The sequence below is a fragment of the Oncorhynchus keta genome, chromosome 4, assembly GCF_023373465.1.
Source record: "Oncorhynchus keta strain PuntledgeMale-10-30-2019 chromosome 4, Oket_V2, whole genome shotgun sequence".
In the NCBI taxonomy this organism is placed as follows: Eukaryota; Metazoa; Chordata; class Actinopteri; order Salmoniformes; family Salmonidae; genus Oncorhynchus; species Oncorhynchus keta.
In genome coordinates this window covers 50,559,509-50,578,014 of record NC_068424.1, presented here as the reverse complement: position 1 = coordinate 50,578,014, position 18,506 = coordinate 50,559,509, and the positions used below count along the sequence as shown (strand labels likewise).

The 18,506-nt window shown below is 41.8% G+C and overlaps 1 protein-coding gene across 2 annotated transcripts; it reads right to left on the bottom strand.

Annotated features, from left to right (window-relative positions):
• Positions 1-11,905: 11,905 nt before the first annotated feature.
• On the bottom strand, positions 11,906-17,911 carry LOC118376912 (transcription cofactor vestigial-like protein 2). Of its 2 annotated transcripts, none has more exons than XM_035763727.2 (4): positions 17,513-17,911; positions 14,713-14,924; positions 13,430-13,825; positions 11,906-13,163 (listed from the first exon to the last, which is right to left on the bottom strand). In XM_035763727.2, exons 2-4 carry the CDS (start codon positions 14,903-14,905, stop codon positions 13,132-13,134), a joined length of 621 nt encoding a protein of 206 aa, XP_035619620.1. In that variant the 5' UTR covers positions 14,906-14,924; positions 17,513-17,911; the 3' UTR covers positions 11,906-13,131. The 2 variants fall into 2 exon arrangements, with proteins under 2 accessions (XP_035619620.1, XP_035619626.1); XM_035763733.2 differs by lacking the exon at positions 17,513-17,911 and adding an exon at positions 15,178-15,964.
• Positions 17,912-18,506: the final 595 nt, after the last annotated feature.

Here is an 18,506-nt window from a genome sequence, read left to right as displayed (position 1 = left end):
AAGAACTTGTGTCACTCCTCGAATAGTCTATTGGTATGAGAAATGCTAAAAAAAAATGTACAATGTCCAGCAAGCTATACTAGTCTAGCTTTTCCAAGAGCTAAGGATAGAGGCCAGCAAAGCACAGCTTATTGTGCAAGAGAGGCTATAAGTTAGAAGCTTATTATGCATAACCCATCATTAATTAGCTAAATATAAGGCTAAAACTGCATGGAATGCATTACCTGAAAGAGGTAGGCTAGGACATCTACAGTATATATAGGACTATTTATCCATCTAGAAGATTATCTATTTTGGGTGCAATTTGAATGGAATTGATGGGGGAGAGAGGAAGACTGCGAGAGAGTGCTCGCGCGTGCACTGATTTAAAGCAATGATATTCGAGTAATAAGCTGTTTTAGAACTCTGCAGCTGCAATAAAAAAAACCACATCTTTCCAATAAAAAAAACAAGGTGATCCCGAAAGCCAGATGGAGATGGGTTAATTAGAGGTGTATTCGGTCTTTATATTACTGTAGCATAAACTATGCTGCAGCAAATGCAGGCCTACCTGTCACAAAAAAAAAAATTATCATAATGAGGTGATTGGTCTACATGCATTGTGAACTGCGCTCCATACTGAGATGGGCGGCCTATCCCCACCGTGAGCATTGATGATTCATCATGCAGAAGCCGTAGAGTAGCCAGATTTAGATTTGCATATAGTTTAACAGTTCCATTTCACACCATGCTGTTCATATAAATACTTTATTATAATTTACTGGTTTCTTGCAGTTATTTATCCTGGGAAAGGGGAGTGGTTTTGGTCGGTAAATCCCGGTACATATCGGTAACTGTGTTCCCGCCATTCAACCCTAGTCTACAGTAGCCTCAGCATCATTCTGTAGGGTAGCACCATGGTGTAGCCGGAGGACAGCTAGCTTCTGTCCTCCTCTGGGTACATTGACTTCAATACAAAACCTAGGAGGCTCACGGTTCTCACCCCCTTCCAGAGACTAACACTGTAATTATGACAACTTCTGGAAGATGTCCTCCAACCTATCAGAGCTCTTGCAGCATGAACTGACATGTTGTCCACCCAATCAAAGGATCAGAGAATGAATCTAGGACTGGAGGCATAAGGTACAACTAGCTATCACTGCAGTGCATAAAATGTGTTGAGTAGTTTACTCAAAGAGAGAAAGACAATAGTTGAACAATTTTGAACAAATTAATTTCTTCAAAAACGAAAGTGAAGCGAGAGAGCAATATTTCATTGTATATTTTCTTTCACTTTCACTTAGCTAGTGTCAAATGCAGTTTAGCCTACTCAAACAGACAGGGATGCTATGTTAGCTAGCTGGCTATCTAACACTGGAACTCTAAGGTAAGCTTTTGGTTTTATTAATGTATTTCCACCGAGGCCCTCCGGTGTAACTGCTAAACTGATTGCTGCTGACTACACTGTACTGAGTGATTGTAGCGGGTTTACTAATGTGTTAGTTCTAGTAGCTATGTTGATTATGACATGACAACAATGTAGGCTGTGTGTAGCGGTCATGATATGAAGGTTTAGCTTGGAAAGGTAGATAGAGGCGAGAAGGAATTATATGTACAATGAACTGTTTGAATGGGGCTGCTATGAAAGTGAACTGTTTGCGTGTGATCATTGGGATATTCATTGCACAGATTCTGTTGAAATCCTTTTCTTAAACGGAAGCAAATGGAATGAAACGGGGATACCTGAATTTGTCCAATAGAAACTTGTTTGCAACTGTTGGACTAATGATTACACCATAAATCAGCTAGATGCAGGCAAGAGTGTGCAAGGTGGTATTGAAGGTGTCACTGTCTGTTACCTTGATTACTGAAAACTCTCTCAACCTGTGCACCTACCTTGTAAACCTTTGTTCATAGGCTAGGTTCTAGCAACCTCATGATGGGCACAGGGAAAATGTGAGTATCATGTAGTAGCCTAAACCTATCAATATTACATTGAGCTGGATGAATGGAATATGAATGACAGTCATCCAATATGCTGTAATAGAAATAAGGCCATGTTCATAAAAAAAGTAATCATCCTCCCTCATCTTAAACGGCAACTACCACCACTGATGATAAATTAGACACAGCCTTGTTGTCGGCCGAGTAGGCCATAACCTCTGTTACATACGCAATCTTCTTAAACACGTAATAGGAATTCTACTGTTGCCAAGCCATCACAAAGGGTATTTCCGGTGTATTGCCTGGATTTCTCTATTCCAGACCCACAAAGGAAGCAGGCACTTCTATCTTGGAGGCTCAGACTGTTCTTTTCAGGAAATTGATTAAAAAAAAGGTACATCTGTGACACCTGGAGATTTGGCCATGCATTGGAGTAACACATTAGGATGCCGTCGTATCGACATTTATTCTGAGGCACAGTTACGGCATGATAAATCTCACAGTGATGTGAGACCATGGGAGAGGCTTTTATGACCAACAGTGTGCCTGGAATTAAGATGTGCAGTGAGGCCCAACCATAAAATACCACCCTGGATCCATACTGATTATCTTCATATGAATGTCATTTCTCTGTGTGATGTGTCACTGCATGGTGAATTGTAATTCACCTCTCAGATGACTGTACTACTCCACAAGCTGGTGCTTGGTTTCTAAGAAAAGCCTGGGGGGGGGGGCTTCAGAAGGAAGGTGACTGGTGGATCAGCGAAGCGGAAATTCACAAGTAATCAGGTCTGCAGCGCTGGTCCCTTCAGCTGAACAGGCTTCAACAAATACAGGGAAAATGAGACACTTACATAACTGGATTCTCACCAATAGTAACGGGCCTATTCCACAGCCCAAAAATGGCTCCAAGTTGATTCATTCATGGAGTAGCGCTGGTGGGTAGCATAAGGCGAGGGCATTCTGAGCAGGGCAGGCAGCCACCAATTGGAACCCATTAATTACAAATTGGTTGTGTGAGCCAGATGCCCAGGGTTTATAAAAGCCCCTCAAAGGCAAGAATGATTCACAAAAACCTAAGGAGGGTTGAACACAACCAGGTCCAGATTCCCAGAGAGCCTGCCTCCAATACTTCCCAGAGAGCCTGCTTCCAATACTTCCCAGAGAGCCTGCCTCCACGACTCCCCAGAGAGCCTGCCTCCACGACTCCCCAGAGAGCCTGCCTCCACGACTCCCCAGAGAGCCTGCCTCCACGACTCCCCAGAGAGCCTGCCTCCACGACTCCCCAGAGATCCTGCCTCCACGACTCCCCAGAGAGCCTGCCTCCACGACTCCCCAGAGAGCCTGCCTCCATGACTCCCCAGAGAGCCTGCCTCCATGACTCTCCAGAGAGCCTGCCTCCAATACTCTCCAGAGAGCCTGCCTCCAATACTCTCCAGAGAGCCTGCCTCCAATACTCTCCAGAGAGCCTGCCTCCATTACTCCCCAGAGAGCCTGCCTCCATTACTCCCCAGAGAGCCTGCCCATGAGCCAATATCTAGCTGCTTCTCCTAATAGACATGAACTATTTTCACTCCATGCTACGTGTTACCATAGATCTTTATAGCATGGTCACAGCAGTGGCAAAAAATACATTGAGGAAATGTTCTAGATTGTGTCTCCGTATGTGTTTTTGAAACATCTTGTTTGTACTGTGTAGTGCTATCTGGTTTTGGCCTTCAGTCATTAAATGAAGGAAATACTTCCGTATAAATGTAATAATATCTCCCAATCATCCAGCCAGACAGATATATCCAGACTTCCTTTCTATTCCAATTACACTGTTTGTCAAAGGGATAATGGGTCCAGAAGCACAAAGGCTGAGTAGGGTCCATAACTGTGTATAATGGTGAATCATGGTCTGGCTTGAACCATTATGCGGGCAGCCACAGTACGGTCTGTCAACATCAAAAACAAAGCTATTCTGGTATGCATTCTACAATTACCTGTATGAACTACCAATATCATTGTTATAAAATGTTTTTCAGTTACCCAACAGTAGCTTTATTTTGACCAGGATACACTACATGACCTGCTTGTCGAACATCTCATTACAAAATCATGGCCATAAATATGGAGTTGGTCCACCCTTTGCTACTACAACAGCCTCCACTCTTCTGGGAAGGCTTTCCAATAGATGTTGGAACATTGCTGCGAGGACTTGCTTCTATTCAGCCACAAGATCAATAGTAAGGTTGGGCACTGATGTTGGGTGATTAGGCCTGGCTCGAAGTCAGCGTTCCAATTCATCCCAAGGATTGTCATTGGTTCTTCCACACAGATCTCGACAAACCATCAGTATGGACCCCGCTTTGTGCACGGGGGCAAACTGTTGCCACAAAGTTGGAAGCACAGAATTGTCTAGAATGTCATTGTATGCTGCAGCGTTAAGATTTCCCTTCATTGGCGCTAAGGGGCCTAGCCCGATCCATGAAAAATAGTCCAATGGCGGCAAGCTTTACACCACTCCAGCCAACACTTGGCATTGAGCATGGTGATCTTAGGCTTGTGCTCGGCCATGGAAACCCATGATGTTGCTTCCAGAGGACGTTTGGAACTCGGTAATGAGTGTTGCAACCGAGGCCAGACAATATTTCCGCACCGTACGCTTCAGCACCCGGCGGCCCCGTTTTGTGAGCTTGTGTGGCCTACCATTTTGCAGCTGAGCCGTTTCTGCTCCTAGACGTTTCCACTTCACTATAACATCACTTACAGTTGACCGGGATAGCTCGAGCAGGGCAGAAATTTGACGGACTGACTTGTTGGAAAGGTAGCATCCTATGACGGTGCTGAGCACTTCAGTAAGGCCATTCTATCGCCAATGTTTGTCTATAGAAATTGCATGGCTCTCTGCTCAATTTGATACATCCGTCAGCAACCGATGTGGTTGAAATAGCCAAATCCACTCATTTGAAGGGGTGTCCGCATACTTATGTATATATAGTGTATATTTCAATGCAGACTCTGTCTCGGCATGTCAAACTCTTTCATGTCATGTAAAGCACAGATCTGACAGGTAGAGTTACTATGTAACCAGCTGCAGAGTACACACTTCATTAGCACCAGAGTGCACACTTCATCATAATCTCATGATCTTCATCATACGGCAACAGACAACATGTAGCCAACCACCAATGAGTGACAGCACCACTCTAGGGTTGGAGTCCATTTAGGAAGAAGAACATAAGAATTTGAAATTCAGTTCATGAATGAAGGGAAACATTTTCAATTCATACACTTCAATTCACTTCCGGTATTGACTGCTTTCAAAATGGACCTTCGACTCACTAGAGGTTGACCGATTATGATTTTTCAACGCCGATTATTGGAGGACCAGGTAATGAGGTAAAGAGTGGAGAACAGGAGGGCTTCTTAAAGATCTGTGAGACCCGGAATTCTTACTGGTTGGTAGGTGATCAAATAATACTTATGTCATGCAATAAAATGCAAATTAATTACTTAAAAGTGATTTTCTGGATTTTTGTTTTAGATTCCGTCTCTCACAGTTGAAATGTACCTATGATAAAAATTACAGACCTTTACATGCTTTGTAAGTAGGAAAACCTGCAAAATCGGCAGTGTATCAAATACTTGTTCTCCCCACTGTATATATAAAAATTGGCCGATTACAGCAGTACTGAATAAACACTTTTATTTTACGTAATATAATACATAAATAAAATCAATTTAGTCTCAAATAAATAATGAAACATGTTCAATTTGGTTTAAATAATGCAAAAACACAGTGTTGGAGAAGAAAATAAAAGTGCAATATGTGTCATGTAAAAAAGCTAACATTTATGTTCCTTGCTCAGAACATGAGAACATATGAAAGCTGGGGGTTCCTTTTAACATGAGTCTTCAACATTCCCAGTTAATAAGTTTTAGGTTGTAGTTATTATAGGACTATTTCTCTCTATGTATTTCATATACCTTTAACTATTGGATGTTCTTATAGGGACTATAGTATTGCCTGCCTAATCTCGGGAGTTGAGATTCATAAAGTCATAAACAGCTCTGTGCTTCAAGCATTGCAAAGAGCTGCTGGCAAACGCAGGAAAGTGCTGTTTGAATGAATGCTTAAGAGCCTGCTGCTGCCTACCACCACTCAGCCAGACTGCTCTATCAAATATCAAATCATAGACTTAATTATAATATAATAAACACACAGAAATATGAGCCTTAGGTCATTAATATGGTCAAATCTGGAAACTATAATTCCGAAAACTAAAGTTTATTCTTTCAGTGAAATACAGAACCGTTCCGTATTTTATCTAACGGGTGGCAACCCTAAGTCTAAATATTGCTGTTACATTGCACAACCTTCAATGTTATGTCATAATTATGTAAAAATCTGGCAAATTAATTATGATCGTTGTTAGGAAAAATGGTCTTCACACAGTTCGCAAGGAGCCAAACTGCTGCATACACCCTGACTCTGCTTGCACTGAACGCAAGAGAAGTGACAATTTCTTAATTGTTAATATTGCCTGCTAACATGAATTTCTTTTAACTAAAAATGCAGGTTTAAAAAAATATATACTTGTGTATTGATTTTAAGAAAGGCATTGATGTTTATGGTTAGGTACATTGGTGCAACGATTGTGCTTTTTTCGCGAATGCGCTTTTGTTAAATCATCACCCGTTTGGCGAAGTTGAAGTAGCCTGTGATTCGATGATAAATGAACAGGCACCGCATCGATTATATGCAATGCAGGACAAGCTAGTTAAACTAGTAATATCATCAACCATGTGTAGTTAGCTAGTGATTATGTTAATATTATTTTTTACAATATAAGTTTGATACTAGCTAGCAATTTACATTGGCTCCTTGCTGCACTCGCATAACAGGTGGTCAGCCTGCCACATAGTCTCCTCGTGGATTGCAATGTAATCGGCCATAATCGGCATCCAAAAATGCTGATTACCGATTGCTAGAAATCGGCCCTAATTAAAATTGGCCATGTCGATTAAAACGGTCGACCTCTACCACTCACCCCCCTGATGGAAACCAGTATCCCGCTGTAGGAGTAGACCATGATCATGAGGGGCAACAGCAGGCAGAAGATGAACAGGCAGACCACGTAGGAGACACTGGCCGGAGAGCGCTGGGTCCACTGGACAGAGCATAGCTGCTCCAGCCCATGAAGGGGGGCAGGGTCCATAGCAGGGAATAGAGCCAGGAGCCACACACACAGCCAGACCTTTCTGAAGTCAGACACGTCAGCCTGGGTGGAGCGCTGCACCGTGGCGTAGCGCTCATAGGACAGAGACACGATCCCTGAGAGAGAGAGACACGATCCCTTAGAGAGAGAGAGACACGATCCCTGAGAGAGAGAGAGAGAGAGAGAGAGAGAGAGAGAGAGAGAGAGAGAGAGAGAGAGAGAGTGGCCTAAACATCAGCGCCACAGGTAACTTCCACAAAGCTGTGAACGATCTGAGAGACAAGGCAAGAAGGGCATTCTATGCCATCAAAAGAAACATAAATTTCAACATACCAATTAGGATTTGGCTAAAAATACTTGAATCAGTCATAGAGCCCATTGCCCTTTATGGTTGTGAGGTCTGGGGTCTGCTCACCAACCAAGACTTCACAAAATGGGACAAACACCAAATTGAGACGCAAAAATATCCTCCGTGTACAACGTAGAACACCAAATAATGCATGCAGAGCAGAATTAGGCCGATACCCACTAATTATCAAAATCCAGAAAAGAGACGTTAAATTCTACAACCACCTAAAAGGAAGCGATTCACAAACCTTCCATAACAAAGCCATCACCTACAGAGAGATGAACCTGGAGAAGAGTCCCCTAAGCAAGCTGGTCCTGGGGCGGCTCTGTTCACAAACACAAACACACCATACAGAGCCCCAGGACAACAGCACAATTAGACCCAACCAAATCATGAGAAAACAAAAAGATAATTACTTAACACATTGGAAAGAATTAACAAAAAAACTGAGCAAACTAGAATGCTATTTGGCCCTACACAGAGAGTACACAGCGGCAGAATACCTGACCACTGTGACTGACCCAAAATTAAGGAAAGCTTTGACTATGTACAGACTCAGTGAGCATAGCCTTGCTATTGAGAAAGGCCGCCGTAGACAGACATGGCTCTCAAGAGAAGACAGGCTATGTGCTCACTGCCCACAAAATGAGGTGGAAACTGAGCTGCACTTCCTAACCTCCTGCCCAATGTATGACCATATTAGAAAGACATATTTCCCTCAGATTACACAGATCCACAAAGAATTCGAAAACAAATCCAAGTTTGAAAAACTCCATATCTACTGGGTGAAATTCCACAGTGTGCCATCACAGCAGCAAGATTTGTGACCTGTTGCCACGAGAAAAGGGCAACCAGTGAAGAACAAACAGATAACAGTTATCACCTTTTTTCACCAGTTTGAGAATGCTAAGGAGAATGGGAGGTTACATAACAATCATTAGCTCTGTTTTGCCCTATTTTGGTAAGATTTAGCTAAATGTTAAAAGTAATATTTTGTAAACCCAAGAGAGAGCTGGCATGCCATGCCACACAGGACAGTAAGAAAATGTATGGTGCAGTATTATATTCTTACATGAAGTCAGACCACTGCAAGTTTGCTTTTAGTGCTGACGTGCTATACAGCTCTATACTGTGTGTGTGTGTGTGTGTGTGTGTGTGTGTGTGTGTGTGTGTGTGTGTGTGTGTGTGTGTGTGTGTGTGTGTGTGTGTGTGTGTGTGTGTGTGTGTGTGTGTGTGTGTGTGTGTGTGTGTGTGTGTGTGTGTGTGTGTGTGTGTGTGTGTGTGTGTGTGTGTGTGTGTGTGTGCGCACGCGCACGCGCATGTCTGCCTGTCTTTCCTTTCCTTTCCTTTCATGTCTGCCTGTCTGTAAGTGTGCGATTGGGACGTGTGTGTGTTTGACTAAAGCTGAGGGAAAAATAGGTTTATGTCTTTATCATGCTAGTCTGTCTCAGAGTACTAGCCTGACATTCTAGGAAGTGTGACTTGTTATTGAATTGACAGTGTGTCCTCTCAGGAGGTGAGAACTTGCTAAAAGTTTTCCTCCTGTGCAACAACTGAAAGGCAATGAAAGAAAAAGTTTGCCCAACTTAATTTAATCTTCCTAAGTGCTCAGAGTACTTCGAGACTTTGTTAGTTGTGAATGGATGCCATCCTTGATTAGTGGTTGCTGGCTGTTATGAAGAATGACAGCATATATAGCCGTCAGGAAGCAGACAGTAAATGAGAAATTATGCAAGTAATGTTATTTGATAGTCTAAGTGTTTTTGTGCGTGTTTACCAGTAATTAAAACATAGTAGTAATGGATCTTTCAGTAGTTCCTAAAAGGTTTTTATATCTCTATTAGAATGCCATCAAGGCCGGGGGTTTCCCCCATCTGAAAGGAAACCATTTTCAACCACAGTTCGTCCTGTGTAATTAGGCCTCGCACCTAGTTTAACATTATTTTTGTTGGAGAAGGATATCCAGATCAACGCTTGCAGCGTTTTCATCTCATTAAACTAAATTGTGAGGCCACAAAAAGTATTCCACCCAACCGGCAAACCAGAATGAACGCACAGTCTTTTCCTCTTCAATCTGAGACAGATTGACAGCGCTCTGACCCAATGAGAATGGGGGGAACCAAAGGTGGCCAATCATACATCAGTGGTGGCTAGTGCCCCCTCGTACCGCCGCTGCTTCCTAAGGGCGTCATGACCAATATTGCTCCTCCAAGCGATTCCCTTTTATTGGCACTAACTAATGCAACTGATTGCGTGTTCTGACAATGGATTGGAAATGGATTGGGAATTCAATGTGGATATAGTGGTGCTGACTGAAACTGAGTTAAAGGTTAGAGACTGATAGAGATGAAGATAGAGACAAGAAAGAGCAGACAGTGGAATCCATTATGGCCAAATGCCACCTGAAAAATCATAGGTCAGTTTAGAGTTTTTAGATAGAGTGGGAAAAAAGGCAGCGTCAACATGTTTTGAAGTGACTGGGGACAGGCTCTTCCTTCCACACACTGTTTCGCACTCAACAATGCTAACTGGCCAATAAAACAAACCCTTGGGTTACTAACGCACTTGCCCATCAACTTTTAAGGTATCAATACGAGGTCAATCTGTAACTTGGACAGACAATTAGGTTCTAAATGTGTTTGTGAAACTGAAATAACACATTACCATGGGAAAAATCTAAGGGACATTATATGATAAGGTCACCTGTAAACTTCTTATTGTTCCACATTGACATCCCTGTTTCTCTGTAACTAATTAGCGAATTAGTCATGTGTAGCACTGCACTGCTACTGTTGTGGCACACCTGGCTTCTGAGTCACCGATAGACTCTGAATAAGGGAGAAGAGTGTGTCCAACAAATTGATTGGACGGAGCCTCTGTGACAAAGGCAGATGGTAGCGCATCAATCAAACTGCTGAAATGGATGTCAAAGGACTTCCCCTCATCTCACTCTAAAAAAAACTTACATGTAAATAGAATGCTAAGGATGCCTGGAACTTTGTGTAATTAGCTAGTAATGTCAAATCTCCACCAAATAATGATTTTTTTCTATATATATTTTTTTATATGTATTGAGATACAGGTGAATACTGTTTGTTTAGAAGTCCTCAGATGTCTATTGGTGTTGAAGCCAAGGAACAAAGGCTCTTCTGTACCACCAGTGGTGACACGATACACACAGGAAGGAACCACACAAGAGTTTTGTGTATGCGTGTGTTTGCGTGTGTGTGCACGTGCACATGAGATGTGTCCAAATCAAATCTCATTTTATTTGTCACATGCACCAAATATAACCGTGAAATGTTTACTTACAAGCCCTTAACCAACAATGCCGTTCAAGAAATAGAGTTCAGAAATGATTTACCAAATAAACCAAATAAACGAGATATTTACCAAATAAACTAAAGTAATAAAAATATCTTCTCCCCAATCCACATTTCCCCGATCAACTCATCCTTGACCACTGGCTGCGTCCCCTCTTGACTTTAAAATGTCCCGAGTCGCTCCCCTCCTCAAGAAACTAACACTCAACTAATCTCATGTCAAAAACCATAAACCTTCTTTCTTTTCTTTCCAAAACACCTGGAGCGTGCGGTCTCTGACCAACTCTCTCGCTATCTCTCTCAGAACGATCTTCTTGACCCTAACCAGTCAGGCTTCAAGACATATCACTCAACCGAGACTACTCTTCTCGGTGTCAAGGAGGCTTTCTGCACTGCCAAAGCTGACTCTCTCTCATCCTCCTAGATCTATCCTCTGTTCTCATCCTCCTAGATCTATCCTCTGTTCTCATCCTCCTAGATCTATCCTCTGTTCTCATCCTCCTAGATCTATCCTCTGTTCTCATCCTCCTAGATCTATCCTCTGTTCTCATCCTCCTAGATCTATCCTCTGTTCTCATCCTCCTAGATCTATCCTCTGCCTTTGACCCCGTGAACCCTCAGATCCTCCTCTCCACCCTACAGGGCTGGGTGTCTCAGGCTCTGCACACTCTTGGATTGCATCATACCTGGCAAGCCGCTCCTACCAGGTGACGTGGAGAGGATCTGTGTCTGCACCACGTACCCAAGCTCTTCTCTGTTCTGTCACCCCAATTGTGGAACCAGCTTCCCCCTGAAGCTAGGACAGCAGAGTCCCTGCCCATCTTCCAAAAGCGCCTGAAAGAGGTAGGGACCTCTTCAAAGAGTATCTTAAATTATCCCCCTCCTCACCTCGACTCCCACCTTTCTAGTTCTGACTTTGCTGTTAGCTACTTTATTGAGGAAAAGTGTACTTACTATGCCTGTGATATGTGGTTGTCCCACCCATCTATCTTACGACGAATGCATTAACTGTATGTTGTTCTGGATAAGAGCATCTGCTAAATTACTGAAGTGTAAATGTAAATACACATAATGAACATAAAATAATGAATGCAAAAACATGACCATATTTAGTAGTCTAGTATTTATTTCTTAACATTTTCAATTTGAAAATGAAATACATTTGGCACCTTTTCCCTCTTCTTATTTTCAGCCACGGGATGGCAGTATTGTCACACTTGTTCTAAATGGCTTGAGGTCTGTTCCTGTGAAAGTAATGTACACTATGTGCACTTGCCAGGCGAGAGATATCTCATCTGATCCAGTTCATCATGTATTTCCACTTCATCAAAGGTAGACTCAGCGATATGACGTAGATGTAGAAAGTAAACAGCAAGGCTCAACTTCTCCCGTTTTGGTCCTGTGGCTACCACACTCCAACAGGGTGAAGTGAACCCATGCACAGATACTGTGTGTGACTGTGTGGGAGCAAAGTCTTGCATCTTGCTCATCTCAAAACATGCGATGCTGCTTGTGGCAATGTTATTTCCCTGAGTCTACTTTTAAGATGGAACAGATCATTTTTAAAATGTTTAATCACGAATCACAACTCAATTATTACAGTAAAAGAGGTGTGTGTCAATTCCTACAATGCAATGCAGATCGTCTACTTGGTATTCTCATCAGAAATCTCCGAATAACAAAAACCTCTTCATAAACATCTTTCATTTTCATGGTTACTTTGGCAATCATTTATTAGGATATCAACGGCATTTCATTAAGTTGCTACGTGCAAAAAAATGAAAACAGTTTCTGTTTCCATATCACAACTGAAAATCACATCAAAACCCCCTCCTTTAGAAGTCCACACATCAGAGGAAACAGATATTCCTAAACACCAACATTTCAATAAAATAGCCTTAGAAAACGTTGTAAATTTTCTCCACGGTCGATACAGGCTACTTTTGACATAACACTGTTTTTCTTACACATGCAAAACACCCCCCCTTCTCCCTCTCCCTCCCTCTCTCTCTGTCCTTGTGTATAAATGCTTAAAGATATTGAGTTGTAGGCAGCATACTGGCGACTGGCAGTGGTTGTCACCTTGGTCTTTGATGTGAATTATGATCCGGTTTGCAAACTGGTTAGTCAGTAAGTGATTTGTTTCTGAGAGGCAGTTCCAGCTGTTGCATTGCGAGGAACTGAAGTCATCCTTTGAAGAGGAACAGAGGGGAGAGTTACCGGCACTTCCTTCTTCTAGTGGCTGTGGAGGAGGCCTGTCTGATAACCAGAGGAGTGAACACAGCATGCACATGTTGCAGACTCCTCTCTTCCCTGCGCGGTCATGCTTCATTTAATACCAATAGAGTTCCCTTTTCTGCAGACCTATTCCCAAAAGAGGGTAGAATAGGTGTTGAATAACTCAAAAGAGACCTTTGGAAAACCAAGCAAACCACCAAAATAAATGAAGTAAAAAAATAAAAAACACTGGAGCACAGATACTGTAAAACCTCCCTAATCTTTACAAAATCCAATGGATATGGAATTACAGATTTATTTGTCAGTTCACTATCTAATCTATGTTAAAGAAAGAAGTCTCCCTCTCCCTGCACATGCATAGTGATAAGGGATCTGGGTAGAGGCAGCCATACCTGAGTCACAGTTCATGGGGTCTCTGAAGCCAGGTTGACCCATCCAGCTAGGGAGGAGCTCTGGTTTGGAGCCCGAGGCCACGCCTGCAGCCACCTCTGACTGGTCACTATGGAGGAGATTGAGCAGGGAGTTGGTGTAAGGCTGTCCAGTGACCCCCAGGCCCTCATGGGACATGGAGTGAGGATAGGCCATGGTAGGCAGGCCCAGACCACCATGTTGCCTCGGAGCGAAGGCCAATGGGTTGGTGCTCTCATCTGGGGAGCTGAGAGCCAGGCGGTGGCTGGAAAGAGACTCATTGGTGCTGCTCAGATGAAGGCGACCAGACACAGGGGGAAAATGGTCTTCAGACCAAGATGGGGTTGGAACAACCCACTGGCAAGATGTTGAGTCAGACTCTGAAACAGATGTGGATAGACAAAAATACATTCACAAAGAGTCTAGAAATGTGTTCATTTTGTACATTTCACATGTCAGTGAACACACGTTTTCTTGTTTGGTGCACACAGCATCATGATGATAGCATATAAATTTCATTGCAAAAAAAAATAAATGCCTTTTTAATTTTTTGGGGGGATAGACAAGCTGAAATTAGCAGATAAAATCTAAGTCTATAAAATAACATTACCTGCATCATTTCAACAACTATATATATATATATATATACACACAGTGCATTATGTGGTATTGTGTGTAGATTGATGAGGGAAAAAAACAATGTAATCAATTTTACAACAAAATGTGGAAAAAGTCAAAGGGTCTGAATACTTTCCGAATGCACTGTGTACTGGCTCTGGCAGCCAAAACAGCCAATTACTCCATCTAAATCTGAATCGATTCTCAATTGCGATATGGTTCTAGAAACATGAAGCCCTTAGCCTTCATATCACATCAAAATCATTGTCAGACTGATAGTACCTGCATTCATAATTCAAGCCTGATTTAGATCAATGTACACTATATGGCCAAAAGTATGTGGACACCTGCTTGTCAAACATCTCATTACCAAATGATGGGCATTAATATGGAGTTGGTTCCACCTTTGCTGCTGCAACAGCCTCCACTCTTCTGGGAAGGCTTTCCACTAGACGCTGGAACATTGCTGCGGGGAATTGCTTCCATTCAGCCACAATAATATATATATATATTATTATAAAAATGTATATTTTATATAAAGTTTATTTCCTAATTGCACTGGACTCCAAGTGTATTGGCCAATCACTCAATCAATCACTCCAATCTTAATTCCAACCTTCATTGCATAGTTAGGTATCAGTCTGCTCACCAGATTTGACAGCCTTGCGGCTCTTTTTGCCCTTCCCGCTGGGGGCCTTGGTCTTACTGGCCTTGGTGAGGGCACGGTTGAAGTGTTGGTCCACCATGCTACCGATGTCACCCTGGAAGTAGGTGAAGATGACTCTATTGGACTGTTCCTCTGTCTTTAGAACTACCTGGGGGCTACGTGAATGTCCTGCCATCGCTGACTCAACTTAGATCCTGTGGGAACATAGTACAATGTTTGGAAGGTAGAGAACATTCATATTTTGCCTAACAAGTCCATGCATCATCTGTAGGCAAGGCTACCCATACAGTATGTGATTGCTGAGTTATGGCTTTTGTACGTCCATAATTAAGGGATATGGATATAACATTATAATGCACAGTTCAGACGCTGAACTTATGGTGAGTCAAACTGAATAGAAATTAAAAGTCGTCTGGCATGGACGGTTAAGAGCTTTGCTTGTCATACCGATTGTTTTCATTCAACCGTTCTCAACACTGCAGCAGACTTCCTCGTTGGTTTTGGGTTCAATTCAGGCATAACAGTAGCCGACTAAACAACTCCATGACATTGTTCTTTGTAAACGCGGCTTATTCTTTGGGTGTGGAAATCCATCGATTTTGATTTTAAAAACTTTATTTGATGTGACGTCGGAACTCCAGTCCGCCCACACTAGTCACCGCTCAACTCCATCGTGAATCGTGGAGTTGAGTTTAATCGGCTGGCATAACAGTGACCTCTCACAGAAGTCCACCTAAGAATCCGAGCCCATGATTGTGCTTCCCGCGGTGGGTGTGGCCAAGCAACCTATACAATGAACATATTTTAACATACACGACCATTTCTCCCGACAGTGGAAGAACTGCTCTGACGCGCTGCCTGAAACAGGGGCCTGTTTCACTTGCATAGCACCGAAAGAGGCTGCCGAACTATTGTCAGAAGTTTGACGAGGCGCATTGCGTGGTTTCAGAAGGCACTCTATCCCCACTCTTCCAAAGACAAAGATACGTGTTTTTAAGTTTGGTACGGCGATAGAGAGGTTTTTGAACTAGGGCTTACTCTCTCCACTTTTGTTTTATTTACTGACTTGAGTGGCTATTGTAGCATCCAGAGGAATTCACAGATCATCTCACCGTGAAATAGTAAAAGGGTTATAACCTAACATTCATTTGTCATTTTGTTTTCCCACTCTGCCAGGATGATAATTCAATAATAATTCAATAAGTATCAAGGTGATCTTATTTGATTCATCGAACACATGTTGAGAAATCGCCTTCTGTGCATGTATCAACACAAAATAGTGGGCAGGATAAGCTATTCAAAACCTGACTGAAATGTCATCTTTTATTGGTATTTATCTGTTATTTGCAAACAACGTCTGCTTGTCATTACACAAAGGTTCAAAGTAAATCAATGCTTATTCATGTCAGCACATTACAGGCTGTTCACTACATCATTTTTATGCAGTTTGGCATTTATTGAGATGACTCATGTACTGGAGGCAGCTCTGCAGAGCGGTCACTACGCTCTAAAAATGAGGGTTCCTCAAGGGTTTTTTGGGAAGGGTAATGGCTCTATGTGGAACCATAATGGCTCAAAAAACCCTTCAATGGCTCTTTACAGTTCACAAAAAGGTTCTTTGCTCTTTTAGTGATAATTAAAATGTTGGGGACCGGCTCATTAGAATATTTTGGGGTGTGGTTTGCGCACAGCTCTTTTTGTACAACCCTGAGTGAGAGTGTCATTCCAGTTTATCTAATGTGTTGTGTTATGCCATTGCATATTATTTATGGCCAGTGATGGTGTCTTGTGAATGAGTCATGTATGGCCTGTCAATTGAAAATTGTTGACTAAATCAGTCAGTGGGTCTCTTAATTCTCTCCTCAGGGACCCCCCAGCTGTTCCAGATGTAGCTCACTTGATTCAACTTGTCAATTAACTCATTAATAACACCTATAGCATTTTAACAGTATACTGTGGCTGACCAGAATTAAGAACCCTGTATGGTTCTTCAAAAGGATCTACAAAGAACCTTTCAGATTGAAAAAGGTTCTTTATAGAACCGTTCTCCATAAAGCATCTAGAAAGAAACATTAAAAAGGGTTCTATATAGCCCCAATTAGGGTTGTAACCACAGCTGAAGCCTTTTTTCCCGGTGCTATATAGATCCTTTTTTAATGGTTCTTTATAGAACCATTCTCCACAAAAGTTCTGTAAAGAACCATTAAAAGGGGTCCAAATAGGGTTGTAACTACAGCACCAAAAAGGGTTCCGTTATGGTTACAAGTCAAATAACCCTTATCTGGGTCTATTTAGAACCATTATATTTTAGTGTGTAGCTGGAGCAGACACAAAGTAATCAAATCTGATTTTAAACCTAACCTTAAACTTAACCACAGTGCTAACCCTAATGCCTAACCCTAACCTTAATTTAAGACCAAAAAGTTTATGATTTTACAATAATAGACAATGTTGACTTTGCAGCTGGCCAATCTAGAGGAAACGCTCAGTTTTGCCTCCAGGGCAAGATTCATAACAATAAAGGTCAACCTGCCTTTTGCATCACAACTTTTATCTCTGTATATAAATCGGCCTACCTTTTTTCAGTTAAATTATGTCAACAACCATGTAATATTGGATAAAAAAGTTCCCAAGTGACATAAGTCAGAAAAAAAATACACCATAAAGTGGGGAATTATAATAATCAGACATGTATCTGCAAATATTGATAAAACTATACATTACGTATGCAGTCTTGTAAGATTATATTACAAAGAAATGCATGCTATGTACTCTCTCTTACCTGAGCAGGTGAGCTCCTCTGATCAAGGACCAAGTCCCAGGTTTGATTGATTGAAGTAACCCTTGATGCTGCCTATATGCAATTGCGCACAATTACTCAAAATAACGTTATTTTGACAACAGCACTGGCATTCCTCAAATGCTGGTGATAAAACACAACCTGTTAAGATTACTGTGCTCTCAAATTTCCAGATTGATGGAGAAAACATCGATCTCTTCGCTTATTGGAGTTTGTTCGTCAGAAACCCGCCTTCATTCAACACATCCTGCGCTCGAGCTGCCTGCTGTGTGGAGATATCGCGAGGGAGGGTGTGATGCGCTTCGACAGTATGATGAGAATGTAACTTAACAACTTCCTCCACACACCGGCAGCACCTTATCAAAACATTCCTTAGTGAACTACACTGTCAACTCTGTCTACACTGTCAACTCGTATTCACGTTTAGAAAATGGCTTATGGGAACACATGCTATATGGAAAGAGTTTAATTATAAAGTGTTGAAATACTGAAAGGATTCAAATGAATACAATCGTTATAGAATGGCTGTTACGCGGAGAAAACACCATTATCATACTTTTTTTGTGCACTGTGCAAGTAATAATTATATTGTTAAACTAAGACAAGCTTTATATGCTTGGTATAGATGTTTTCCTTTAGGCAGAATGCACAGCTGAGCATTTCACACAGTAATGTCAGACAATAATGTAATAAAAGGTTGTTTTTTTTTTAATTTAGGGGTGTAATAACATGTTAATATTATATTTGAAATTCTTATTTTAAATAGCTCTCTTACAAAAACGAGAGCCGTGTTCGTGATTGATATTATGATAAATGATGACAGATTTCAGAAAGTACACTGACAATAACAAAAGACACCACTGAGGTTTTCCTGTTACACATGCAGAGAACCACAATGATAGTTACAGCTACCAATGGAGATGTGGTGGGGCATCTTTTCACTAGTCAATATAAGAACACAATGAGAAACGTGACG